At 45.6% G+C, this 27,587-nt stretch overlaps 1 protein-coding gene and 1 non-coding gene across 2 annotated transcripts in view; one reads left to right on the top strand and one right to left on the bottom strand.

Annotated features, from left to right (window-relative positions):
• The window catches only part of LOC138548412 (vitamin D3 hydroxylase-associated protein-like), a 571,296-nt gene that overhangs the window by 419,974 nt on the left and 123,735 nt on the right, over positions 1-27,587 (bottom strand). The window contains exon 3 of the mRNA XM_069642275.1: positions 22,618-22,761. Within this exon, the coding sequence (XP_069498376.1) occupies positions 22,618-22,761 (144 nt within the window). The remainder of the gene's footprint in view (positions 1-22,617; positions 22,762-27,587) is intronic.
• On the top strand, positions 27,351-27,538 carry LOC138565570 (U2 spliceosomal RNA). Its single transcript, XR_011301411.1, has one exon. It is a non-coding gene; the product is annotated as a U2 spliceosomal RNA (small nuclear RNA).

Here is a 27,587-nt window from a genome sequence, read left to right as displayed (position 1 = left end):
TTTGCCTGTTGTTATAGTTCATAATTTTTGCTATTAATGATCCCAGGGGGTTGGAGGCACCCGGCGGGGATTTCTCCGTCAGTGACCGGTGTGCTCTTTCGACAGTAAATCCCTGTGTTAGCGTACCCGGGCCCACCTCCTACAGACACATGTTTTCAACGTAAACCGTAGGATCTCTACCTTCGTCTCCCTGCGGGAGTCCAAATATTCTAATGTTATTCAAGCGGGCCCACCCAAGTGCATCTTCCGCACAGTGTTTTAGTAACTTCACATCATCAAGCAGGTCCACGACTTGGGTTTGAGTACTAACAATGTTAGTTGTATTGTCTTACACTTGTAATTCAGCAGTGCTCAAGCGGTCTGCCAGCGCTCGTACATCCTGATGCAGTAGACCGACATCCACAATGACTGCATCAATCTTGTGCTCCAATGCGGTTTTCAGTACTGCTATTGTAATAAACTGGGGCACCCCCTCCTGCAGGGCTACTTGCGATGATGCAGCCATTTCCTCAGGGTTTCCCTGCTGCTTTGTGTTTCTCCCCTCCTTGTGTGCATAAGCCCCCATAAGAGTCTGCCTGGCCTTCCACTTACAACACTTGTCTGGCATCTGGAATCAATGTCTGAGCGCAATATTCCTATATCACGGCTGCCGAATTTGAAGGAAAGGTGCTCCCCAATCCACCAACCATCCTCCAGGGCAATGCAGGCGTCACACTGCCCCACTCTGTGTTACCACCCCTTATGTGGCCCTCTTGCAGGATGTACTCACCCCTAACAGCCCAAGGGTGTCAAGTGTAGAGTACACCCCTCTGGGGCTGGGGCCAGCCAGCCTACCTTTTCCTTTTCCTCCTTCTTGCGGCCTCTCAGAATCAAGCATCAACTCTTCTTTCCCAGTTCCAATACTTGGACATTCAGTGGATATAAAGGAGTTTCCCACTCGCTGCACCAGCTTGCTAAGCCACTCTCCCCCACTCCTTGTGCAGGTCCGGCACCACGTTCACTACCCAGCCGCCGTCCAAGTCTGCGCCTCCATGGGTGACACAGATCTGCCAGAGCACACTGCCCGTAGGTCACTCTCACCAAGTCCTCATGCAGCGCTTTGGTATTTCAAGCTGATCTGGCCCACACGCCTCCCATGCATCTCCAACAGGCCTCACTTGATTGTTCTAGTTTCGCCGCAGCCACGTGGGCCTAGCACTGTTTTTCTCCTCCTCTCCTCAGTGTCCCGCGAGTCCCACCAATCTCCCTCGTCCGTCAGATCAGCTAACCAGCACCTGTGCAGCCCCACGATTCCAGTGGCTACAGGCCAGAGTGGATCGCTATTGATATTAAATATATTAGTGTTCCATTATGTAACTAGTTCCTATGACCACCTTGCAAGCCGTTCCCCTTCATGCGCTGATCAATGTAGCAAATAGTTTGTGCCAGACAGTAAATGTTAATAACAGTTGGCTTTGTGTCCATTAATTAAATGCAAATGCAAACTGTGGATTGCCATTCAGCACAATGATATTATTGCTTTAATGCATAAATTGTCATTTTCAACAGAGAGTTGTGCAGAGCTGAAATCTAAGACAAGGCAGTCTCTAATCATCATAACAGTAACTGCTCTGTACTTCACATGATCCAGGGCCCCAGTGTGCACCCAAGCCGTACCCTCCATGTGTGAGCACTCACCATTCCCGGGGGAATCCTAAGCCGCCTGTCGGGTTTTCACGGCTTGCGCCGCTGTATTATATGGTCCTCGAGGGAGGTCTGCTGCGCCCCGGCAGGAGGCCCCCTTTCAAGCCAGGCTCCCACAGTCATGGCACCTTCTCAGTCTCTAGGAGGAGCTGTGCCTCCGACTTCACAGAGTCTGGGCCGGGCACCGAAGTGGGGCAAATCAGCTCACCCGATCTCCTTCACTGGGGCCCCTCCGTCTCGAGTCGAGTCAGCTTCTGGGTTGCAGATCACGTCGTACCACAGGGCCCGCTCCGTTGTACCTTTCACTGCCCCTAGCTCGAACTGTCACTCCATTGGTGCCGCAATCATTAGGCTGAGTAGTGTGGGCCCCCCTCCGCTCTTGTTTCTGATACCCTAATACCTGGGGGAAGAAATAACCATACAGACAGAGTATTTGTTTCGTGGAAAATTATGGCCGTAGGCTATTTTATTTTCTACAGAAAATAAGACCACACCATAATCATAATGACCAACAATAAAAATCGCTTTTGGGCACGTCGTGTCCAGGGGATGTGAAGCCCCGCCTTTTTTTTGGCTAATCTCCGATACCCATGGACATCCGTTCCTGGACACGCGCCGCCACACCTAAGTGGGTGTTGCATAGGCCACTCAGGGCCCACCAAAAAGCGTCCCTAACTACATCCCCGTGTTGCCAAAGCTCTGAAAATGTTATCTGAAAATACCCCCATTCCCTTGTTGGAGAGGTGTACGCCATCCTGATGGAAAAAATCCTGGTCATTCTGTGACAAGCCATGTTTTATGAAATGGATCCCTGTGCTCCTGCAGTACCTTTCTACTGTTTTGTTTAGCTTTTTTCTAGCCGTTTCAATGGCATGCCTCCTGTGTGCCCCGTACCATACTCTACGGGTGATGATCTCGGACATAAAAATTTCTGTTTTTCACCAGCAGTGTGCTATCACCCTTAATGACTCACACATGTTGCGCATTAGCTCAGCCCTATTTGTTTTGTCCAGGTCGTTACCCCCAAGGTGTATTACCAGGTATTCTGGAGGGTCCCTGAACCCGATCAAATCAGACAGCTGGTTGTGAATGTCTTCCCACCGCATTCCTGGGAATCCCCACCAGGAAGTTATTGTCTTTTTAAAATGCAGGCCCTCTTTGACGTCTATCCACCTGCCTGCCCGGGTCACGAACGAATGGCCGACTATCCACTCTGATCTGTATGGCCCTGTATCTGCATTTGTGGGCGGGAAAGGCATATCAGATTTTCTCGTACATATTTTTTGAAACATTGCGACCTCCACCCCCCAATTTTCTTTACGCCCTTTGTTCCCAGGCCCCCTGCCCATGCCGATGTGGCTCCCCCGATTCTGAAAGAGTGGGTCCCAAACTCAGCTGCATCCCACCCCGCTTTTGCTATGGTTTTCTTTAATATTGCTTGGAACTGGTATCTGCGGGCCCTGCCATCCCTGTGTATCAGTAACTGCCCACCGACTTCGGGTCATACCTCCAGGAATTGTTTGGTAATGCACCTGGGGCAATGTTCCCTTTCCTTGATGCAGTTTAGCTCTATTGCTCTTCCCTTCCCCATTTGGTCTGTTTTTGATTTTCTCAGTATTATTGACATGTCCTTGGACCCTATGCTGATGTCGCTTTTTGCTAGCCCGTCCCCTGCGACTGTATTGCGTGCTACCAGTTCCCCGATCCTGAATGCCCCATAGTATGCTAGCACAAAAGCCGTTCTGAATAACCTAGTCTCATAGTTGTCGCTACATGTGTCATGCAATAATTGTAACAGCTTCACCACTTTCTTAAAATTCAAAGGTCTCCTGCTGTCTGGTTTCCTTCCTTCCAACTTTGCCCAACCCTTCATTGCATATTTTATCTGTGGGCTAACCGTCGGGTCTATCGCACCGGCCACCTTTGCCGTATATGCGACCGCGGCCAAATGCGCTGCTGCCCAGATTTTCCGTTTTCCTTGCGCAAATGCTTTTGCCAAAAAATCGCACATTTTGGAAACTGTAATTTCCCCAACTTCTTGTAAACCTGTTCCTTTTAGCACATCAATCACATGTTTTTCATATTGCTTACCAGTCTTGTATGTTATCGCGCTCCTTGCCAATTTTTCAATCACTTGGCCTTGTTCCTGCGGTCTTTCCTCCTCTTCCGAGTCAACCTTGTAGTTAACCGATCTTTTTCCAGTGCTTCTAGTGGGACCCATGCCTTTTTTGGCGTGGGCGTTTTCATCCATTTTGCGTCCGGCCGTAGCTCCCTGAACCTGCCCCACTGGAAACGAGACAATGCGTCAGCAACCATATTTTCTTCTCCAGTGATATGCCTTGTCCTTATGTTAACATTATTTTTTAGGCAATCCAACGTTATTGCCCTCATTATTCCAAGACCAACGGGCATGATGCGCTTCCGTTATTTATCACGTGCACTACTGCCATGTTGTCGGACCAAACATTTAGCTCTCTGTTTAGCTCTGTTTCCCATGCGCACAGCGCTACCCAAATCGGGAACAGCTCTAGTAGCGTAATGTTACTTGTCCATGCAGCCTCGTGCCAAAACGTTTCCTGTCCCCCTTGGTCGTTCTCTGCTTCACTCTTCCCCAGCAGTCGTGATCCGCCATCAGCGCTCCTGTGGCCCCGGTCTTTGCAGTATCAGACCCCCACTTCTTGCAAATTCGTATAAAATCGGGCGCATGTAACTATCTTAATTAAAGGATCATGCGGGAGCTTCGCAGAAAAACATCCTCATGCATGGCTGCTAGACACGCCCCCCCCATCTTTGGCTCTGTTTGGCAGTTTACTAGAAAAAGCATGATTTGGTTACGGACCACAAGACCTCAAGCCACATGTCCATATACTACATTGGTGTGATATTGCCCGAGTGGGGGGGCCAACCCTTTAGGTAACGGACTGCCGCACAAGGTAACGGCCCGAGCCAAGCGACGGTGGCGGCGGTGCTGTTACCGAAAGGGGCAGCCCGCGGCTGTGGGTAATATCGCCATTAGCACCCGTGTAGCTTTCTACGCGGGTGCTAAAGGTTTAATAAAAAAAAAAAAAAAAAAAAAAAAACTCACCTTGCAGCATGGCCCAGCACAGCAACGTTGTTTACTCGAGACTCTTTTCAATGTTGATGAGTGATGTCAACAATTGAGCTGACTCATGTAAGCATGGTGGAGCGCTGTGCAGCGCAACGAGGTACGTTTTTCTTTTTTTTATTACATACTCTTTGCACCCGTGTAGGGAACTACACAGGTGCTAAGGGAGAGGGGTGATGGAGAGTGGGGAAAGGAAGAGGGTGCTGGCTAGTAGAAGCCAGGCTGCTTGGAACGCAGGCTTGTACCATACAATACAGCCTGTGTTCTGATCATCCTGATTGGCCAGCGAAGCTATTTTATGGATTTCAGTTGTTCCTTTTCCATTCTGAGAGGCTCACATTGCTGCTAGGGATATGATATGGCATTTATAAGGCGCCTATACACAAGTGTTTCAAGGCGCAAAAGACAAAAAGATATTTAGGTAGCATGGGATTGGCTTATTTTAACAACCCAGAAAGCACTGAGAGCCTGTCGATTCAATCGCTTAAATCATACTTTTGGTCTGTTTAGGACAGTCTGCGAGAGGAGGAAAACTGGGATAAACCTTACGTCAGATTCCACCTCCCGTTGAGCCAGGGCAGCAGAATATCTTATTTCAGTCACCAATATTTATGATTGGATGTTGCTAACTAGGGCGCGATTCAATGCTATCCACATTAATGCTATTAGATGTAAAGGGTTGGGGGTTTCTCACACAGGCGATGGTCAATGTTTGTGTGGGGAGATGGAATAACACACTGTCACGTTGTGTTATTTTGTCCACTCTATAGCGACATATGCAAAAGATATTTACTAAATGTGCTTGGATCCAGCGGCCTACGCCAATGGAGACCGACCCTCTTGCTTTTACTGTCCCTCCCCATGGTGGGAGTTGCCTTTGCCTGTTTTTGAAAAAGCATATGGTATAAAAGAATCATTCTTTGCAGTGAGGCTGTTAAATCATGATGTCATGTAGGCTATATTTTGTTTGCCTCACTTTCATTATTTGGGAGTTCACATTTTATTATTGCGATATCAGGCGACACATGTTTTTAGCTTTCTGGTGCTATATATTGTTTAATTGTGAGCCACGTCGCAAGCTAATGCTTTGTTTTTATGATGTTTGATGGAAACCGAATCAATAGATTTGACTGATTGGCACTAGGGATGTCATATGGGGGTTGCAAGTGTTACCACGTGGTACCTGTGGTACTTGCTTAGTACTGTGGGCACTGTATTTGAGACCCTTGGCTCAGATCGCAGAAGCAGGAATTAGAGTCCTGTTTATTTTAAGGAGTTGCCACACCTGGTCACATTCCCTAACCCCTCAGCAAACCCCCCCCCCCACATCCCCCCATTGGTTGCTGAGGCTTTAGAGCACATGCCAGGAGACCCACTTCACTGTGTCAACATGACCTTGCTGATGCAGTGAGCACAAATAGGAAGCTGCCAGGTGGGGAAAGAAGAACCTTTGAACGCTTGCCATCATAAAAATAACAATTTACAGGTTTATTGCTGGAGCAGTGCCAGTAGATGGAGCTTTGGCCGACTTGGCATGTGGCCAGGTAGGTGCAGGCGGACTGGATGGGGGAGTGGGACTAGGCAGAGGAACGGAAATGTATTTGCTGTGAATACCATGTGGCTTTAACTGACACTGACCAAATCACTGAGGCATTTCAAGCTGTGTTTTGGATACGATTGCAGCCTCTTTAAATGTGAGGGGCCACCAACCGAATACAATTGGCAACAATACCATACATAGGAAGCATTAACTTTCCTTTCTGGGCACAAGAGGCTATGAGGCTGTACATTACATTTGGTGGCTATACTGTGCATATGAGACACTTTCTGGAATTAGATGACATTTCTGGGGCATTTGAAGCTATACTTGCATATTATGAAGCAGCTGGACAAGCGAGGCTGCAGCTTACATGTGGTGATCATACCATGCACATTAGACATCAACTGGTTCTGTGACGTTGTACTTGGCCTTTCAGGCAGCAACACTTCCTTGCAAATGGCGACTATCCCAGGCATATTAATCCATTTACTGAGATGACTAAAAAGGCACCACGGATAACCAGAGACGCAAGCAAAATGGCTGCCTGAACAACTCACTGCCCGAACAATCGTGTGGTATTTCACTTCAAAAGGAGAAAATGGGAAGATTTTGAAGGTGAAGCCTCTGTGTAAATCTCGGTCTGCCCCCACAATGTGAGTAAAGCAGTGAATAGAAATGTGGCAGCTGGCTCAGCTGAGTACTGCAGCGTGACTTGAAACAGACCAGTAGCGCGGCACCGGAGCCGAGCAAATGGAAAGCTGGAATGTTGAGATTAGGGGGCAGCAGTCTTTAAATTCACCCAGCTAATCAAGAAAGAACTTTCCGCGAACGCCCATAACTCGCACCAATGGCAGTTAACGGAATGGAGTAAGAAGAATACACAGTGGCCGGTTTCTTCGCACCACAGCCTTTTACAAAGTCCTTTTGCTGCTCAGAAGAGCATCAGGGGATAATTTATGTTGAAGTAGAAAGAAATACATTTTTATATACTGGGTGAGCTGGTGACGAGAAAGCTCCCATAATGGAGGGTGGGGAATCAATGCTGCATGTGACTACATCCAACCCCCATTTGGGGTCAGGCGTCCCACCGGAGTGCTGATTGAGGTGCCGATGGCAAGCGACTCAGAAGAGGTGGAATAAGTAATTGCTGCTAAAGGGACAGGTTGCCAAGAAAGTAAGGGAAGGATCTCTGGGGCCCAGCAGCCCAGAAACAAAGAGAACCACGACTGAGCAGTGTGTGGCGAGGGGTCGGCTTTGGGCCAAGGAAGAGAGGAGCACACACTATTAACGTCAAAAAAGGGATGGAGCCTGCCACCAGACCCTCAGCAGATTGGCAACCAGGGAGGATGCTCGATGGGCAGGCGAGACACAAGCAGACGAAGAACCCGCCTGAGAATGTAGCAAGGACCAAAGGTCCATATTGTCATTTTGGAACTGACACACAGGGAGCCGGTAGCCCACCACAGGGACAATACTCCAGGCAACTAATAGGTCTCATCATCACCCAGATCCTCAAGGAAAATGCAGCCCAACTGGTGAGAGCCTGATAATTTTGACCGAGGAAAAAATCAAGATCGATCCTTTCCTCACTACACCACCGTACAAGAACTAGCAATAACTTGAAAGTACATAACCCCTGTTGGATAACAGCAATTAGACCAAACTACTTAATCTGAGACACAAGATATCCGCACTGCACAGTGCAAGAAAGAGCAAACAGAACTGGGGGCCAGTAACATAATTTAAAGCAGACTACGGGATACATTAGGCTTTTCATGTTTAATACGTTGCTGATTCCGTAGGTGTGCCTGTCCACCATTCAACAGTTTCTCACGGCAAGTAACCCCAGTGATAGATGAAAGTAACATGACCCGTCACTGCCCCACAGACCAAAAGTGGAAGAAGTCGCAACCAAAGCAGACATCTTGCTGCTTCCCGAGGAACTCAAATCCCTACAGTGAGACTTGTGCTCATTCATGACAGATCGAATATCCAGAAATTATAAGAATGCAGAAAAAGGGGAAGCACTAGAGAATAATCCACTATCGGCAGACCTCATGGAGAGGAAATATGAAGCTTGCATAAAAGAACTGAAAGAGACGCAATTAACCCTGAAGTTGGTTGACCTTTAAAATTGCGAAAGATGCTTTCCATAAAATCCTAGGGGCAAAGGAAATCGAACTTGAAAGCATCTGATGCCTGGAGGAAACTGTTAGGGCATTATTGTACACCCTATTTCAGGAACAAGGTGGAACTAAGGGGGAAGCCATCTTGTTTGACAGAATTCAACGAGGTTGTGGACTCCCCAGTGGCCTGTCCTCCATATTAGCAAAATGCCATAGAGAGAACAGAGATAGTAAAAAAGTGAGACTGAAGGGAGACACAGACTTTGACACCCATCACATTCCTGCAAAGTGTGATTTCTCTGGGCTTACAAATGAGCTATTCTACCGCCTCTGCCATCTATGTGATACCCCTCAAAAGGCAGAGTATTGAGATCTTTCCCATTATATCGTGTGGAAATGAACCAAGATTTGCTGTGCTCAACTTTTCCCCTCTTTCTAGAACTGTTCGGCAGGGTGAAATACTAGGAACCATTATATATGAGAACCTATGGAGTTCCCCACCGGAGGACATCGCTAAAAACCCAGAGGGGGTCAGTGAACTCCCAGTAAGACCTCCCTTCCTCTCCCCAGAAAATCACCATCTTTCTGAATGCAAGGGATATAAAGCTCCATCATTAGAGAACTTCGTCTCAAACTCCAGGGAAAAGACACTATACACAAGATTCGTCCCACTCCCACAGGTTGAAAATTGGAGAAGAGGGAAATTTGAGAAATGAAACAGAGCCTGAGCCGAGAGGAACACCCGAAGAAAACCCAATGTATGAAATCTTCGGGGAAAATACCATCTCGTGAAACATCAGGAGGAAGCTTTAAAATCACCTTCCGTCAACAATGGAATTCAGGAATCTTATTCTTATTACTTAGAGGGAAAACGAGAAAGCGAACCATTAAGGGAAGAGGTAGAAAATCTAAGCGAGGAGAGACAAAATCTAGACCACCCAACACCCAGGATTTATTTTTTAGCCCCCTGAATAAAGACATGCGAGGGTCAACATCCACCATCTCCCTGAATAACTCAGAAACCTCTCAGGCTGAACAATGTCTATTCTGTGGAGCCACAGTAAATAAATTTGCCCGGAAGCAATAGAGGAAGAGTTAATGGAAATCCAAGAAAGGATGAGGAAGATAGAAAGAGAAAGAGAGTTGAGGGAACTCTTCAAATTGTCTCCCGAACAACCCTGGGTTGACCAAGAAAGTGTTGAGAACCCCACCAGTAACCATCTTTATATAATGGAGGATAAAATCGATCCAGATTATATGATGGAAGGTTTGGAACAGCAACTTGGTAGTTCCACCAAGACATTGCTTAGTGAAACAACCCTGTCCAACCAGCATAGGGTATGTGAAATACCTGAGGGTATCTAGCATAACAAACCTCGAGAAACCCTTATTCAGGTGACCAATGAAGGGCTGGCCATCTCAGATTCCAACCCTTTGGGGGAAAGAGCGAGAAAGGCTCACCAGGATGGGGGAACCCGAGGTTGTACCCTTTTGTAGGATACAACACCTCTTCCTCGCCTCCTCCTATTAAATCTCTCCTACCCAGATTAAAAGACTCCTCCGTCTAGAGCCAATCCCCTAACATCCCCAACCCGCTTGCACCCGAAGATTATCCATCTCAGACTCCCTGTTTCCATACGCCCTACCCGAATACTGCCAGTCATTTTCTGTCCTGTCTCTCAGATTATTTTCTGCACTGCCAACCTGCTCAGGCAAATACTGCCGTTCCCACAATCCCTATAATTTGTTTAATGATCTTAGCTATTCTTGTTTGCCTCACAAACCATCTTACCCCGTAGAACAATCTGACACTCTAACCTCACTTTTCCGACATGTCCCGACGAAAGGGTCAGGGAATTAATCAGAATCACACACACCTGACAGCCCTTTACTTTCCCCGCAGGGATTAAAAAGGTGGAGCAAGAGAGCACAGTAGGAGCAAGGCAGACTGCACGACGAGAAAGCTACCCAGGACCGGCAGTTCAGGAGGAGGAGAAAGGCAGAGAATATCAAGTGGCTGACAAGGTGAGACACGACCTTGCCCTTTTCGACACAGACCCACAAAACCTCTGCAGAGCGAATCATAAGACCAAGGACAATAGCCCAAGTGTGCAGCAGCAGATGTCAACGGTACACGGAGCGTGTCGATGCTGATAAGCGGGAGTGAGCGCGACTCCTGCTTCTGAGGTACCTGCCTTGACTCCAGTTACGATGAAAGCCCAGCGGTTCATCACAGCCGGCGAGTCGAAGGGAGAGCCGATAAGAGCCGGGCTGCGGTGAGTGAAAGATGCAAAATGGCAAGTTGAACTGAGTTCAAAGAACTGTAAAAGTGTTGAGGGGAGACCAGTTGCAGAGGGAACCGGCACCACGTGTGTGGTAACTCAAGAGACTCTGGTCGATCCCCGTCTGAGTGAAACTACAGTTACCAGACAGCCATAGAAGAGCCGTCAACTTAGGTCAAAGTGGTCATACAGGAGGTCAAGCAAAATCCTTGTACAGTCGAAAGCCTTTGACCTAAGAACTGTAGAGAAAGTAAGGGAAGTGAATCATGCCTCATGAGAAAGTAAGGGAAGTGAATCCTGCAAATGATTGAAAGCAAAGTGAATGTGAAGTTGGCAAGAGTGAACCCGGAAGAGGGATGCTGACGAGAAGGGGGCAAAGTCTAAAGTCCCAAGAAACAGTGTTGACAAAGGTGAACCCGAACGAAGGATGGCCACTGGAATGGTTTAAAAAGACATTAAGATTGATAAGTGAAACGTTGAGATGCGTTAGTGAACTCGGTGCAGGGAGGCTGAAGATTTGAGAGGGGTCTGCGCCCAGAAGAGGGGTGTTCAGTGGTGGAGACCTATCACCCGAAAACAGGGAAGAAACCCTTTTGTAATAACGTTTTGTTTTTGGCACTTCAGAAGCTATCAGGCCCTCGGAACCAGGGCCAAGACCACCTAAGGCCTTGCTACTGATGGAAACTGTTTTTGAAGGGTCCGAGCCCAAATGAGGGAGATCCAGAAGTGAAGCCATCACTGAAAGTCCATTGAGAGAAGGAACTGTTATTTTGAAAAAAGAATTGTGAAGGGTCAGATGCATCCATCCCCTAAAGAGAAAATGTAAAAAGGTATGTTGTGTTTGTTTGTTATTTTACTGATCCTCAAAGGCTAGAGACTTGGCTGTCCTGGCTTCTGAGAAGCTGAAACAGGAACTGTTGGCTCATGCTAGGGAAAGCTCGAGATCTGTGCTATGCTCCAAGATCCCACCTTACCCCATGCTCAAAACGTGGAGAAGGGAGACCCAAGCCAACGCATCCTGACATATTATTTGAGAACACTTCTTTTTTTCCTTGGAAACTGTCCCACATCCTGTTTGTATTAGTTGTTAGGTTTGGCAATAGGTTTCTTAGCATAGGCCCTTTTTATTTGACACAACGCCACTAGGACTGCCTTATTTTCATTTGATGGTCGACGCTTGCTCCCATCTTAGATTTAGATTAGGCATTTTTCCAACCTGCATACAGTTTAATAAACACCCTTGCACTATGATTACCTGTGTCTGTTTTTACTGTTGTCACCATGGGTTCCTTATAGTGGATACAATCTGTCAAGACCTTAGACCTAATAGTGGCACAGGTAGGGATGTGGTCATCTCTATAATGCTGTCATTTTATCATAGGCCAATGGTCATGGTCGCAGTGAATGGAGTGCCATCAGACAGGTTCCTGCTGGGAAGGGGAACCAGACAGGGCGGTCCACCTTTCCTGCCATCATGGAAGTTGCTACCACAAAGTGACATCAAGTAGCGACTTGTCCTAAAAACAAGCTCTCTTTACAGATAACATTAGCTTACATCTCGGACCTCAGGACGTCGATATCCAATCGTTTGAAAATGCTTGCCGACTTCAGAGCGCTTTCAGGTCTAATGATAAATGCAAGCTAATCAGTTGTTTTACCCCTTAAAGAATGCACAACTGACATTAAAGAGCTACTAACAAATCCAGCATTGGAATTGCTTAAATACTGGGAATCCTGGCAGTAGAGTTCACCATGTAGTCCAAAGCAAACTGAAGACAGTTTAATGACATACTGGGAAGCCTGGTAGGAGAGTACAGCAGATATTAAAAAGGAAATGGAAGATTGCTTAATAAAAGAACTGGGAATCCTGGCAGGAGAGTACACCAGGTGCTATAAAGAAACCTGTAACTGTTTGAGAATTGGGATTCCTGGCTCGAGGGTACACCAGGTTTTCTTAAAGGAAGCAGAGCCTAACAAGCAACTTGGATTGTTGGAACGTCTGAGCTCTGTAACATTGTGTAATATTCTAGGGGAAAGTCCTTCCTTCCTGTTTTTCTGGGAACCTTTGAACATTTATACTTTGTTTTGCCACATTGGAACTGTGTGTTTGGTCTGCTAGGCTAAAGTCTTAAGAGTGCGGCTAAAGAAGGTTATCCCTATCACATCTTATTAGGTTTAAAATGTGAGGGTCAGATTAGAGTTGTGTACACATGAGAGACTTTTTACTTTGCCATCCTGCCTGATCCCTTTGTTAGTTTTATTGAGGCAGGGAACCTTAAAGGAAAGATAGGCATTTGTGCAACCCTTCTTTTGTTAATAAACATGTATAGCCACAAAATCATTTTGTGTCTGACTCTTACTCTCGACTCCTCACATATGATGTAAGGAATGGGGTCCGGCTCAGTTGACACAAACTGGGGGACCCTCGAGGCCAATACAACCACTAGTCTAAATGTCAACAGTATGGCTATTAATTCAGGAATGGAGTTGACCCACATCACCCTTTCTCCTAGCAGGTCCTATATCCCAAACAAGGAGACCAAACACACCCAGTTCAGTGGGTCAGAACCACAAAATCTGACTCAACTGAAAAACCTTGAACCCCATGGCCATCCACCCTCTACAATGGGTCTCGCTTTTCATCCATTGTGCGCTCAAGCTATTCTCCCGGTGAGGTGAACCGTACAGGGAAACAACTGCCTTCTCTTTTGTCCCTGAGAGGGCCTGATCCTAGTTGGAGACAAACCTATTGTTTCTTTGGAGCTATAGGTCAATCTTCCCCCTTGGTGGGCAGCACATATCATACCTCCATAAGATAAAATAAAACAAAACACAAGCCAAGACGAACATGGTTACCCATCCTATCCTAAGGCAGGGAGGTGAAGTTGATTCTTCTGTATTTTTCAACAGACCCTATTTAAATACAAATGGAAGCGGTTGTAGGTAGTTTAACGTATGAAGTATGAAGCCCTTTGGGATTCTCCTTCCAACAAAACCTGAGAATTAGTTTTTTATCCTTTGAAGGAAGACACTGATAGAGAATTCCCCCTAGAGGCAGATAACCCTCTCACTTCTCACATTCCCTGGTAACTTACTAAGCCCCCAGAAATAACAAATCTCGGGTTACCCAGTAACTCCAACACAGTCAGTTTCTCCCATGATAGAGACCCAGAAATGTCTGGAGGGCCTAGTAATCTTAGTCCCAGTCAGGAAGAGGACAACCCGAACAAACATGTTGCTCTCTTCCCAGAATCAGAGAGACAAAGGTTTCTCCCTTTAGAGAAGACCATCTCCAATTAAGAAGGGAGGAAGAGAGGGAACTTACAAGGAGATTTGAAACAGATAATGTGGGAACCAATCCTGAAGAAAGGGAAAAGCTAGAGAGTCAGGAAGCCCTGGAGCAAGTCCTAGAGTTACCAATGTCTAAACCTCTATGGAAAGACACTCACACTCATTCGTAGAACAGCGGAATCCTCATTGTAAAAGCCACAAGAACAGACATTGATACTTTTCGAATCCCCAAGGATACCATGTCTCCATACTAGAGATTGCGCCCAAACGTTTTAGGTCAAATGTTTTAAGGGCAATTATGCAAATACCAAGCCGTCTTATGAGGCAGTAGGATCCAAACCATTGGAGTATGTTCCCATGGCCACAGATACTTCGATAGTAAGAAGTAAGGAGGAAGCTACATCGATACATCAGTCTTTAAAACTCTCTCTTCTGTTCAGAGGCAACTATGTTCCTTTTGTGGGGAAACGGGTCACTGCCCAAAACATTGCTCTTTTAAAAACCCTGAGAAACCAGGGCTATCATCCTTGGAGGGAAAACCCACACCCTCAGGAGGAATATGGCATTACAAAAACTACTATTTGCAACAACAGAGATTCCTAGGCGAATATCCTCTACACACAGCCCCAAGAACTAAGAACCTTCTAGTTGGAAAATCCGTGAAAACCACGCCAAAAGGAAGAACGGGAAAACTGGTGAGAACAGTAATACTTTTCTTTGTACTGGGGACCAAAATACATAAGACTCCCCATTTCCTTGTACAGACAGAACATCTGGGACCTATTGGATAGTGGAAGTAAAAGGTGCGCTATCTGAGCTGAATTACTCACAAAGGGCTGGAAAAGGAAAGGCATTCAAAGAACCAATTGCATCCATGGGCATAGAGAGATGTACTACTACACTCAAATTGCCGTTGCCATCTTGGGAAAGAAATCATTTAAGGCGACAGTGTTCCCCGATTTGCCTACTCCCATAATTCCGGGCCGTAGTTTTCCCCAATGTAATCAATATATCTTGCAACTGATCAAACGGAACTCGGCAGAAAGGACCAGAAGGGTATTACTATCTCATCCGACTCCTCCTCCATTAAAATCCCACTCACTATTTGATAACTAGAAAGGAGAATAATTTAGCCCCAATTCCTATATATTGACTTGGGAACAAGTCAGATTAAACATCCAGTCCTTTTTGCCCCATAGGGATAACCCAGACTGTAGTGGAAGGATATGTGATGAACCCGAGGGTAACATCACTTTTGGGGGAAAGTTTGTTCCCAGGTGGCCAGGGAAGGACAGAAGCTACCCGACACAAACTCTGGGGGTGGCTATAATCGGGAGCACCACCTGGGGAGAGACTGACCGCGGGAAGAGGAGAGCTCCTTATTAGAAAAGGAAACACACAATTCCCCTCTAGGACAGAAAGCCAACTGTTACTTTACACTAGCCCCTGTGTGTATGTCATTTTGTATGATAGAAGGTGTAGGATAAACTCTTGGTTGCGAGTCAGGAAAAATGTACTGAGATGAAGAACAACAACCAAGTAATGAAGATTGCTCCTTCGGAGAAACCACTGATGAATACCGTTTCTTTTCATCAATACCGGGAACTTTAAAAGTGGAAGAGAACCAAAAAGGTGGAGTCTCTTGGATCCCGATGTGGTTTGGGAAGCAGCATTGGCGCAGTGTGGAGAGGCAAGCGGGAGAGAACCAGAGAAATCCTGTGGCAAAGAGTCTGAGTCAGAAAGACTTCTGTCGCAAGGCTGGGAGCTGCAGAAGCTCCAGAGTGAAGACCAAAGCATGAGCGGACGGAAAGGGGCTAGAGTAGTGACTGCAAGAAGGAGGAGGTTCAAACCACAGCTCTCACACAGCTGAGGACGCAGAAGTCACCAAGAAGGTCCGGTGAGCATGGGGGAAGCCATAAGGGCACCAGGGTGCTTCAGTCCAGATACCGCAAACAAACATAGAGGCGAGCCTCCGCACGACGGAGATAAGTAAACAAATTAATGGGCAAGCATTGTCAAAAGTCAATAGTGATGACATTGAAGGTTTGAAGAAAGGAAACCAAATGATCAAACAATTTCAAAAGCCAATAGTGATGACATTAAGGTTTGAAGAGGAGAAACCGAGTGAATGATCAAGCATTGTCAAAAGCCAATAGTAATAACATTGAAAGTATATGGAGGATTCCAAGATGGCCGCCACACCTTGGGGACGTGCGCGCGGTGTGCTCTGCCAGATCATGCTAATACTAAAGCACTGGCCCCCTCAAGCTTTTATCTTTGATGTGCAATTCAATTCCGGAAAGACCCCAGGCATGCTGGAACGGCGACGCGTGCCCACCAAAGTATTGGCGGTGAGATGCAAGTAAGGCGAGGAGACAACCCTCCGTTAGGGTGTGGCCTGCTGGATCCTGAGCCTGGCAGGGTAGGTGGGGCAAGCACAGACTTTCCCCTCCGGTTAGGTGACATTGATTAGCAAGTGAACACCAGATTGGGGATGAGAGGCACAAATACCAGGATCGATAAATCAGGGATCACTCAAGAGGATGGGACACAGTGGAGGGGCACCGCAACAGAATCCTCGAAACAGCTTAATTGACACTAGGAATAACTGTTGGCAATGTGAGATACAATGCTGGGTAACCTGTTACAAATCAGGAACAACTATTGGTGAAGTTTTAACCTGGAAAGGCAGTAGCTGCTCGTGGTTAGAGGTTGACTTTTGCAGGACTATATATAATTGGGCAGCAGCTTACTAATTTACAGAACTTCTACTGGAAAAACATTGGCTAAAAGGCACTGCACCCTACACATCACATGCCGAGTGGGAAAAGAAGGCTACCCAGGTGGGAATCACCAAAGACCCTCAGAGCAAAACAAATCTGCTGCTAAAATTGTGTGCATTGGGCCAGGACTTAGAGATGGTGGCTTCTAAAGAGGACTTTGCAATGAGCTTCCAGGAAGTTCCTAGCCTCATTTAACTGCAGTTTACTTCTTTTACCACGGAAATTAGGCAGTCACTATCTGACTTTGGCAAAGACATTGCTTCCCTCGCGGAGCATGTAGAAAACAATGAGCGGGCAATCCAGGAACTGACAGAGCAAACAGTCTGATATAGCCATTGAAGATCTGGCCAGGCTAACACGCAATCTCGAAATGCAGTGTGAGTACCTTGAGAATAGATCTAGATGCTCTAATATACATATAAGAAACTTGTCGGAATCGATCACGGGTGCACACTTGAAGGATACTGTAACCCACATCTTTGCTGACATAATTGCGGGAGAAGAAACTGAAACGGTTTCGCTGGATCGCCTTCATAGAACTGGCCCGAAAAGAAATGACTCTTGGCGCTCACCCACGGGATGTCTTGGCAGCATGTACTTCATATGCTCAAAAAGAGCAGATTCTAAGGAAGGCATGGGAGTCGTCTACAATTACTTACAATAAGAATGAGATCCAGCTCTTTCAAGATCTCTTGCAGATAACCCTCCAAAAACTACGCGAGATGCAGCCGGTCAGAACACTACAATCAAGAGGAATTAAATATAAGTGGACTTTCCCTTTTGAATTGAGCTTTTCGTTAGAAGGCAGACAGCATAGTATCACCTAATGAGAATCAGCATAGCCCTACTACAAAATCAAGGATGATGCGACAGAAGGGCCAGCGGAGACCGAGAATGGACGTTTGACTCAACAACTTAAGCCCTGGGAGTGGTTGACTGCAACCCATCGTGGTAGGAAGGAGAGGCCGAAAAAACAAGAGGACTGGAAGGTGTGACCGTCATCAAACCACTACCAGAATAAAGTATCTTTAATCAAGGTAGTTAGAAGCAAACGGGTTAAGAACTGATTTACGGATTATCATGAGATGGAGGGATGGAGCACACCATCTTGGAATTCATCTGTTCAGGTAACAGATGGGGATACTAGGATGCCCCTCACGTTGCCCTGGGGTTAAAGTTGACTCATGATGGGGTTTTTTGCCCAGGGTTATGTTAGGTACCATGGCTCACACCAGGGGACATTGTTTGGGGACATAGTTGGGATGGTTGGCAAGGGTCTGGCACTCAACGGACGGGTTTGGGAGTGTGTTGCATGGTATCTGAGAGGAATTTCAAAGACGTCAGCGTTCAAACTATCTTTTGATTGTATGAAATCAATATGGTATGAGGACAATTCAAGTGTTTAATGTTAAATATTAGGGGCCTGAATGCGCCGGCGAAACGCAGGAGGTTAGAATCGCTCCTGGGGCATTACCAACCGGACTTGATGGCGCTCCAAGAGACCCATATATGTTTGGCAGATAGAAATAAACTTCGTCTGCAATGATATCTGGTGGTATTACAGGCAAATGTGGTGGGAAAGGTGGCTGGGGTGCTGATACCGATAGGGTCAGCTCGCCATATCAAAGTGCTAAGGTCAAAAACTCACAAAGAGAGTCACTATGTTTTTACAGTCTTGGCCATAGGCCCAAAGAGGGTAACAGTGTCCTCGATTTACGCTCCCAATACTGGCCAAGAAGATTTCTTAAAATAAACTCTCTCGCTATTGGAAGCTTTTGGGGAGGGGGAAATCATTCTTCTGGAAGATTTTAACATGGCTTGGGACCCTCTGCGTGAACTTAGTGCGGTTACCCGCTCTACAATACCTGTGCATTCTAAATTGCTAAAACAAAAGCTTGCAAGTTTAACCTTGGTAGATGTGTGGCCGACAATTATGGGGCAGGAGAAAGGATATACTTTATTCACACGTTCAGCTGTCTTTTCCCCGCACAGACTATGGGCCTCATTCTGAGTCTGGCAGTAGCCGTGCTGGTAAAAACGGCATGGCTGCCGCTGGATTATATTTTTTCTGGCGCCCGGGAATGGGCAATCACTGGGGCAGTACAGCCCCGTCAGACCCAGTAGTTTCCCATTCCCGGGCACCGGAAAAGATAACTCCCCATTCCCATTTGAGTCCCATTGGACTCAATGGTAATGGGGAGGTTGGATGCACCGGCACCATTCGTGAATGGTGCCGGTGCATCCAACATGGTCTGCAAGCGGGTGCCATTCCGCCCGCCAGGTCAAACCTGGTGGCGGAAAGGCACCCGCTCGCAGAACTCGTAGTTTGCCGGTCCGGAAACAACGGTACCGGCAAGCTTACTGGTACCGTTGTTTCTGTACCGGCAATCTTGTAATGTGGCCCTATGTATGGGTCTCATAACCACTTTTGGGAACAATCACCCAAATCACCTGTCAAGCGATTACACTCTCGGACCATGCACCTCTTATTATAGACTTGAATATAGCTGGGGAAATTCAGAGGGTATGGGCTTAGCGATTTCCATCTGAAATTTTGGGGGACTCAGTACTGAAAGATAAAATTGAAGGCAAGATTGGGTTTTTTATTTAAACTTTAATTTAATGCATGAAACCTCTGCAGATGTAACTTGGGAGGCCTTTAAAGTGACTCTTTGCAGAGTTTTCATAGCAGAAGCTGCTTACAGACGGAAACAAAACATAGTATTGTAGATGAGCTGGAGCAAGAGCTAGAACAAATAATGGGGAAAATGTAAACGAAAATGGGTCCCTCCATCCAAAGAGCTTAAATGACTGTGGTTGGCAAGTTCAATTTACTCCAAGCAAAAAAAGGCTGAAAAGTCCTTATTATATCTTAGACAGAAATGTTATGTTAAAGCTCATAGGGCAGAATGCTTGTTAGCCAGACAACTACTCCAAAGAACAGCATCACAAACTATTCAGTCAATCCAATTGCCCGCAGGGGATATAGTTACGGAAACACCACATCACAATTTCACACTTTTTATTCGAATATATAACAGTTAGAGTGTCCACAAATGGGAGCTCATGTGACGTACCTGGAGGCAATTACCTTCCCCCAGATAGCATCAGAGTATTGGGAATGCCTTGAGAGGGATATCACTACAGAAGAATGGTTATAAATTCTCTCCCCCCCCCCCCCGAATAAATCTCCAGACACAGATGGATTCTCTGCCTTGTTTTATAAAATATATTGGGAGGTACCGACAACTTGCATATTTATAGAATACGTTTATACAGACAGGTTGTATATCCTCCTCTATGGAGGAGGCAAACATATTACATTTCCCAAAGCCTGCAAAAGACCATGTTAGGTACGGATCTTATCGCTCTATAGCTCTTATAAATCTATACGCTAAATGGTATTCTAAAACATTGGCCAATAGGATAGAGGATCTACTCCCCACAATTATACACCCAGATCAATCTGGTTTTATAAAACATTGTCAAACTCATGATAATATTAGGCGTACTTGTCACATCTTACAGAAGGTTGGAAAAAGGACATTACAGCAGTCTTACTATGCATGGGTGTAATTTTAGGGGGTGTTGGGGTTTTTTGCCCCCTCAACTTTCATGGCACACCATTTTGTCCCCATTCGTGCGGCTGGGGCACCTTTTCTTCAGATGTCATGCCCCCCCAACATTTTCAGCAAAGTTACTCCACTGTTACTATGCCTCGACGCTGAAAAGGCCTTCGACCGGGTCGAGGGGTTGTTTCTTTTTTAGACTTTGGCCAAAATGGGCTTCAGCCCAAAGTTTACAGAGAAAATAAGGGTACATTATAAATTCCTGTTAGCCCGTTTATTTATTAATGGACAACTCTCCCTACCCATCACACTTCAAAGGTGAACTAAGCAGGGTTGTCCGGTGTCACCGTTGCTGTGTGCTATTTGTGTTGAGCCATTCCTATCAAGGGTCCAACAAACAGAAGATATGCAAGGGATAAGCCTTTGGGGGATATTGCATACAATTATGGCCTATACGGATGATATGTTGCTCCTCATATCCGATCCGGTAAGAACAATATCCTCAGTGGAACGAGAGTTAAAGAACTATGGATCAGTGGCAGGTTTGAAAATTTACCATTCTAAATCGGAAATTTTAAATCTGTCCCTTCCCCTAAAGAAGTACAGTCAATGCGCACACAAACACAATTTGGCTGGGCACAAGATGGAATTACATTGCTAGTTGTCACTATAACCTCTGAAATAGATGGGATGGATGAGGCCAACTATCCTCCCTTGCTGAAAGAAATTATGTGCCAACTAGCTAAATGGGGGTCCGTTAACGGGCGAATCAACAAGGTAAAAATGGGTCCCGGCCCCCTGTTTCAAAAAGCTACAAAGAACGATATCAGCATTCGTTTGCAATAACAAAACTCCACGGGTAGCTCACGACATTCTAATCACCCGTACAAATAGGGGAGGTCTGGGACTCCCAAATTTTCAAAAGTTCTATCAAATTACACAACTTCCAATAGTGAAGGATTGGTGGGGTACATATGTTGAGAAAAGGTGGGTGCAGAAGGAACGCGCATTAGGAGGGTCGCAGCTTGGTGACAATTTATGGCTGCCCAAAAGTGACTGTTCCCCCATCAATAGCCATAAGAGAAGGAATACAAGCTTGGTGGAAGAGGTCTGGGATATTGCGGTTAGGAAATATCAATTCATGATGTTTTCCTCACCCTTCACGCCATTGTTTCTTAATCCCCAGTTTACACCGGGCCTCGACTCATGAGCATTCATTAAATGGAAACTGGCAGCCTGCACAAAACTGCGAGACATGTTTCAAGGCACTGACCCAAAGTCTTTTATCCAATGCAAACTAGAACTGGGATCAAATGAATCAGCTTGTTTTCAGAACTTCCAGGTCCGGCGCTGGATATTGGCTCCCCCGAACAAACAGGCGGCAACCAGAGAGCTAACCTCATTTGAAATATGTGCTATCTCCAACCCAGGGAATAAGGCTCTAATATCAAATGTATACAAAATTATAGCAGAGGTTTCCCCCCCCCCGATACCCCTCCGTATTATAGGTCCCGCTGGCAGCTAACGCTGGGAGAACAGATCTTGGAAGCAGAATGGGAGGGACTTTGGAAAGATATTCCCAAATGTACCTGTTCAATCCAAATAAGGGAATTTTGCTATAAGTTGCTAGCTCAATGGCGTTATACTCTGGCCCGCTTGCATAAAATGAGATCACCATTTCGGATCATTGCTGGAGACAGTGTGGCTTGCTTGGGGATTGGGGCATGTATGGTGGAGCTGCCCGATTCTGAAGGGATACTGGGCAGAAATATTTGGTTCGTTAAAACCTAGTACTCTCAAGTCTAATATACTGTGTTGATGTTGGAGACAAAAATTAGAATGTTCGAAACAAACCTTTGTTATATTGCAATTGGCAGCTTTATTAGGGGTAGCACAAAAGTGGAAATCCAAGGACCCGCCATATCTTGCTGAATGGATATGCAGATTAAGGAACTTTGTTGCAGTTGAATGGATCACATACCCTATTCAAGGAGATGAATCAAAATGTTCACAAGACTGGGCTGAGGTACTTAACTTTCTAAAAATTGACTATCACTTTCGATACTGTCCTCAGCACCTTCAAATCCTTGGCATTCAGTGACTTTATAGTATTTCAATATGTACCATGCAAGGGGATGAGAGGGGCTAGGAGGCTCTAAGGTTACATTAACCATCCTGTGAGGCTGAAAGGTAACAAATCAATCAGAAACAAGTCTTAAAGTAAAGCACTGATGTACCTTAGAGTGATTACTTTCCTTGATGCTGATGGGAACACCATACAACAGGCCTTTGTCCTTCTGTTTCTTCAACTCCTGAAGTTGATCCTCACACTCAGAAAGGTAATCTGTCAGGCAGTTCACATCTCTGTGCACTTCCAAGGCCTTGGAGTGGTGGAGAAAGCCATGTGACAGAAGTCAGTATTGTCTTAGTTTATACACAGCATACAATTACAATTTCCAATTACAGTTTCCAAACAAATTCTAGTCAGTAAATATATGGTTATTTGGAGGATTTTCATGAATAACAGTACAATACATCATTAAGTAACAATTGCAAAAGACAAATACATTATCAAATCATCCAACAATAGGACAAAATTAAAATAAGCAAATCAATAATAACAATTTATTTGCACAATCGTAACGCACCAATGTAGACATCTTCCTCTTCCCAATAAAAAGTGTAGCATGGAGATATATTTCTAAAGACCAGAAGACTCTAGGATCATTTGCCATCTGCGCCAAGGTATTCTCATTGCATACTTTTATCAAAACAAAACGAACACCCATGGGGGAAAGAACCATCATAGGCCAGCACAGTGATCTGTGGACACTCTGGCAGAAAAAGAAACCCTTGGGACAAAGATCCAGTTTATCCAGACAACAACACATGCAAGCACTATGCTGTCAGCAATGTGAGAAGAGGAAAGATAGATGGGAGCGGGAGCTTCTATGCGGCAGACTCCCAAGTCATAGACTGCATGCCAGCCCCAAGAAGGCCTCAGGGAGCTCAGGGTGGGGTCCCTAGACCACCAGGGACTTGCAAAGGAACAGAAGCCACTCAAAATCTGGATACCTCGGGGGAAACCACTCCTCGGCTCCCTGACACAGACACGGACTCTAAGCAGAGCTGGCCATCATCCCAACAGAGGTGTGGCTCCAAAGAAAGAAAAGGGGAAGGCTTAACACACCATATAGATAATTTCTGTAATATAGATTCCTCCCAGGTGGGGGAAGATGGGGACAAATTGGCCAGCGGTAGAGGACCAATCGGGAATCACAGAGGGGTTTTAAAGAGCTAAAGATACCGGAAGAAAAGTGTTGTTCGGATGAGGAAAGAGGAGGTGGAGGCTGCAGACAAAGAAATCAGCAGGAGAGTGGCTCGAGTAGTGGATTCTGGATACAATTTTAAAGAAGGTGAGGAATTTGTTAGTAAGTGTAAGTGGTATTGCGTTGTGAGGGTGCATGAACGAGTGGCAAGTGCGTTTTAGACAGCAGGTGTACAGAGAAAATGGAAAATAAAAGGAGGCTAAAGGAGGGTGTTGAGTAGTAGTAGTGTGGTGGAGGGAGAAGTAGTGTCAAGAAGGTAGTAGCAGTGTAAAGGCAGCGTTAGGAGTCAGGATCAGACTGGGACAGGAAATAGGCCTGATCACACAAAAAAAAGTGGCCCACCCCTCGCCTCAAAAAATTGTCCCACCCGTCGCCTCTTGACCTCTGATGACATCACTGCAAGTGATGTCATTTGACCCAACCCCAAAGTAACATCCCGGGAAGCAATGAAACACAACCTTTCACCCCTTGACAAAACAGGAAGTGGCATCAAATAGCATTGTTCCTAAGTTCACTAAATTACTGTGAATCCAAGCAGACGGCCAAGGCCAAATGATAATATGTTATTGTATAGCACTTACGCTTAAGCTCTTTTTTATAGAACAAATATGCATACAATATCACCCAACCTGTGTTGGTACTCATTTATCGAACTAAAAAAGGATGAAAGGCTTTTAGAAAAAAAAGAAAAGATGAACAAAAATATATTTTTTTTATATTTTATTTCTTCCAAACCGTCTCAGGCATGGCCAGAAATCGGCCCCCACTTCACAGGGACGATTTTGGCCCCGCCACGGGTCGAATGGCCGAGGGGCCAATCCAACCCTGGTAGGAGTGTTGTGTAGTAAGTGATCACATGCAAGGATGGAGGCAAGGCTTAGAAGGACAGATGATATAGACACAGGAAGTAGACCGAGAGAGTGAATGGGGTAGAGTGAGAGGAGTAGAGTAGTGAAAGAAGACCAGGAAGTGAGAGGGCGAGGAGTGTTAAAGCATGACAGAAAAGCGACTGAATAGGGCAGAGTATCTGTAAGGCACAATCCAACAATCCTATTATAACACTAACCTCTGGATAGAGTACAGACAGTCCAGTGCATCCTTGAGGGAGTTTAGATAGAGAAGGCATTAAGTCTTTCATTCTTCCCTTCTAAGATAAGTAAGCACTTGGACAGTAGGGTGAAGTATGTGTAGGTATATAGTAACCTAGGGAGTAGGGCGGACTAGTGCTTTTAGACGAGAAAGGGATTGTCCTAGAGCCCGGAGAGTTTAAATAAAACCCAGTGAACTGCCTGAGATTTTCTTGAGCCATCTGTGGCACATCAGAAGATGAATATATGCTGGCGGCATTGCCAATAGCACAATATACGGACAGCAGATTTGGCTATCATTTTTTTCGGATGACTGTACCAACTGCAAAAAAACAAAGAATTGGTTTCCTCTGAAGCCGCATCACAGACAAGGCAGTAGGTAGGTCAGTGCCTCAGCTTAATGTATTCATAAGTATCAGAAGTTTAGCTGACCCCAAAATTCCCCAGTAAAGTGAGCAAAGAGATGGAAGAAACCAGCCATCGCTCTATGAAAAAATGGAATGAAATAGCCATCATGTGGTTCAAGCTGTGGCATATCATGGAGACCCATAGAAATATTTGCAGTTGGCGTTATTTGTTAGCAAGACCAACATTTGCACTATTCAGCTCATGTAGCAGCGAAAATACAAACAATCTCATACTTGTGGCTTGTTGTGCAGCAGAACCTAAAACATTCTCAGCGGTGCTCTCTGCCTTCTGAGATGGTGGCTCTCCTCTGTGCATTATCGTGCATGCAAAAGAGAAGGAGTAGAACTCAATATGATAATAGGGGAATCCCCAGAACTGCCCAAAAAATGTTCTATTGCTTTGTGTGTCTGGAAGCAAATACGTTATAATAGGAGCAGGTGTGTTGGCTCCAGCTATTTTGCCATAGTCATCTGGAATGTACTGCTCATTCCTCTTAACAAATATCAATTATTCGGCATAGGGCACAGTGAGGATCTCCTGTAATCAAAGAAAAAAAAAGACTCCCTCAGATTGTACACTGCCAGAGGTGCAAGGAATTGATTAAATGGCTACTCTCACGTGTGCTGCTGGCTAGATGGACCGCCTAAATACCTCAGGTTTATCACATCTACCCCAACCGTATGACAGGCATCAATTAGACAAGCACACAGTGCTGAAATACTGTAGGATCTGCAGTTGAAGATGGCTCAGCGAAGAGTTTGCCCCATGGGCTCCACCTTCTATCAGCAGTGTTCACAGAAGATGAATCATATGGCATAAGCAACAAGAACATTATAGGTCCCAATGATTTATGTTCAGGGGTTTGTGCAAAATATTTCAGCTGCTGTGCTACATGCAATTTGTTTTACAAGCACCATCAGATAGTGTCTCATGCTGCAAAATCTGAATTCTTGGACTTTTCAACTACCATAGAGTTTGAAAAGTGTGCCCTTTAACCTTGAAACAGGAGACAGGAAGTTACGTCAGGAGGTATTCAATACACATTTTTATTGCAGCTATGCGTGGATCCTCACTGAAGGTTGAGAGCAAATCGCTCTGTTGTAATCAGTGATGACATTGTGTTGGTCAGTCCAACATGTGTAAAGTGGAATTTCAGGAAGTGATCATAGAGGTCAACAAGTTGGGTGTGGCAAATTGTGGTGCATCTGTAACTGGTGGAGGCATTTATTGCACTGTAGGCTCAGCTGTAGTGTAAGCCAATCTTCTTTTCCATGAAAATCATTTAATGCAAACACTGGCAATTGCTGATAACATATTTAACCACCACGTTGAGTGCATCCGTCTACCAAAAGCCATGTGTGGTTCTTTCAACTCGTAGTGCAGCAAAGCCCATGTATACATGAAGGGACCATTGCCACTGTGCCAAAACCCCCTCTACCTTCTATCAGACATTAACTCCCATCCTAGTGCCAAACCACATGCATCTGCTGTGCCCCGAATTACTTGGGACCTCTTAGCTGACAAGGAAAAGGCACCCAGTGACAATCATGTAGTCCATGCTCTGTGCACCTGTCCATATGTCCACTGTGAAGCAGATTCTGTGGCACTCGGACAGATCTAGTGCCTTCCCTACTATGCAAGGACCCTTTTGGTAAAGCTCAGGTACAGCCTTGCATGAAATGTAACAGTGATTGGGAATTTCCCAGTTGTGTTTGACTATTTCTATAAGCCACTACAACCTTGTTTTTCTACTAAGAAATATAGCAGAAGGACTGGGGACAACATAACAAGCAGGTTAGTGTTGATTAATCTGAATCTGTTGGGTCCACACTCAAACACCTCCATCACACTAAACTTGAGCAAAATAAGGGGGTCACTGCTGAGCCTGCAAGCCCTATGGATTGGGCCTCTGCATCCCACATGAATGGGCAATGGTACAGAATAGGAGGTATCGTGATTGCTTGCTTGCATTGGGATGACTGCATTCTGGCTCCTGGGTCCTTCAGAGTCCTGAACATGGTGCCACATTATATGGGACAGCACAAATGTGGTACCCAAGTTAGCCTAGCCTTTACATAGCCCACCATATTGGCAGAGTACAGGTGTATAGATGGTGTAGTTCTTTATCATGTATGAACTAATTCTATTGCTTCAATGCTTTTTGGCTAAGATCAAGTGTAGTATTTGTTCTTAGTTTAATATCCGATACGTCCTCTATCTGGGGATCATATATTAAATTGATTTTTGGAACAAGGAGATCGAATGGGAGCTTGCTCTGTCCACTCAACGCATCAACCTGGTATTGCAGTACCTCCAGGATGTTTGCACTTTACCACTCGGGGTAAACAAAAAACAAACAAAAACATGTATGCACTAATTCCA

Source organism: Ambystoma mexicanum, chromosome 1q (assembly GCF_040938575.1).
Source record: "Ambystoma mexicanum isolate Mex_15411 chromosome 1q, UKY_AmexF1_1, whole genome shotgun sequence".
NCBI classification, from domain to species: domain Eukaryota; kingdom Metazoa; phylum Chordata; class Amphibia; order Caudata; family Ambystomatidae; genus Ambystoma; species Ambystoma mexicanum.
This window is presented reverse-complemented; position numbering and strand designations above follow the sequence as displayed.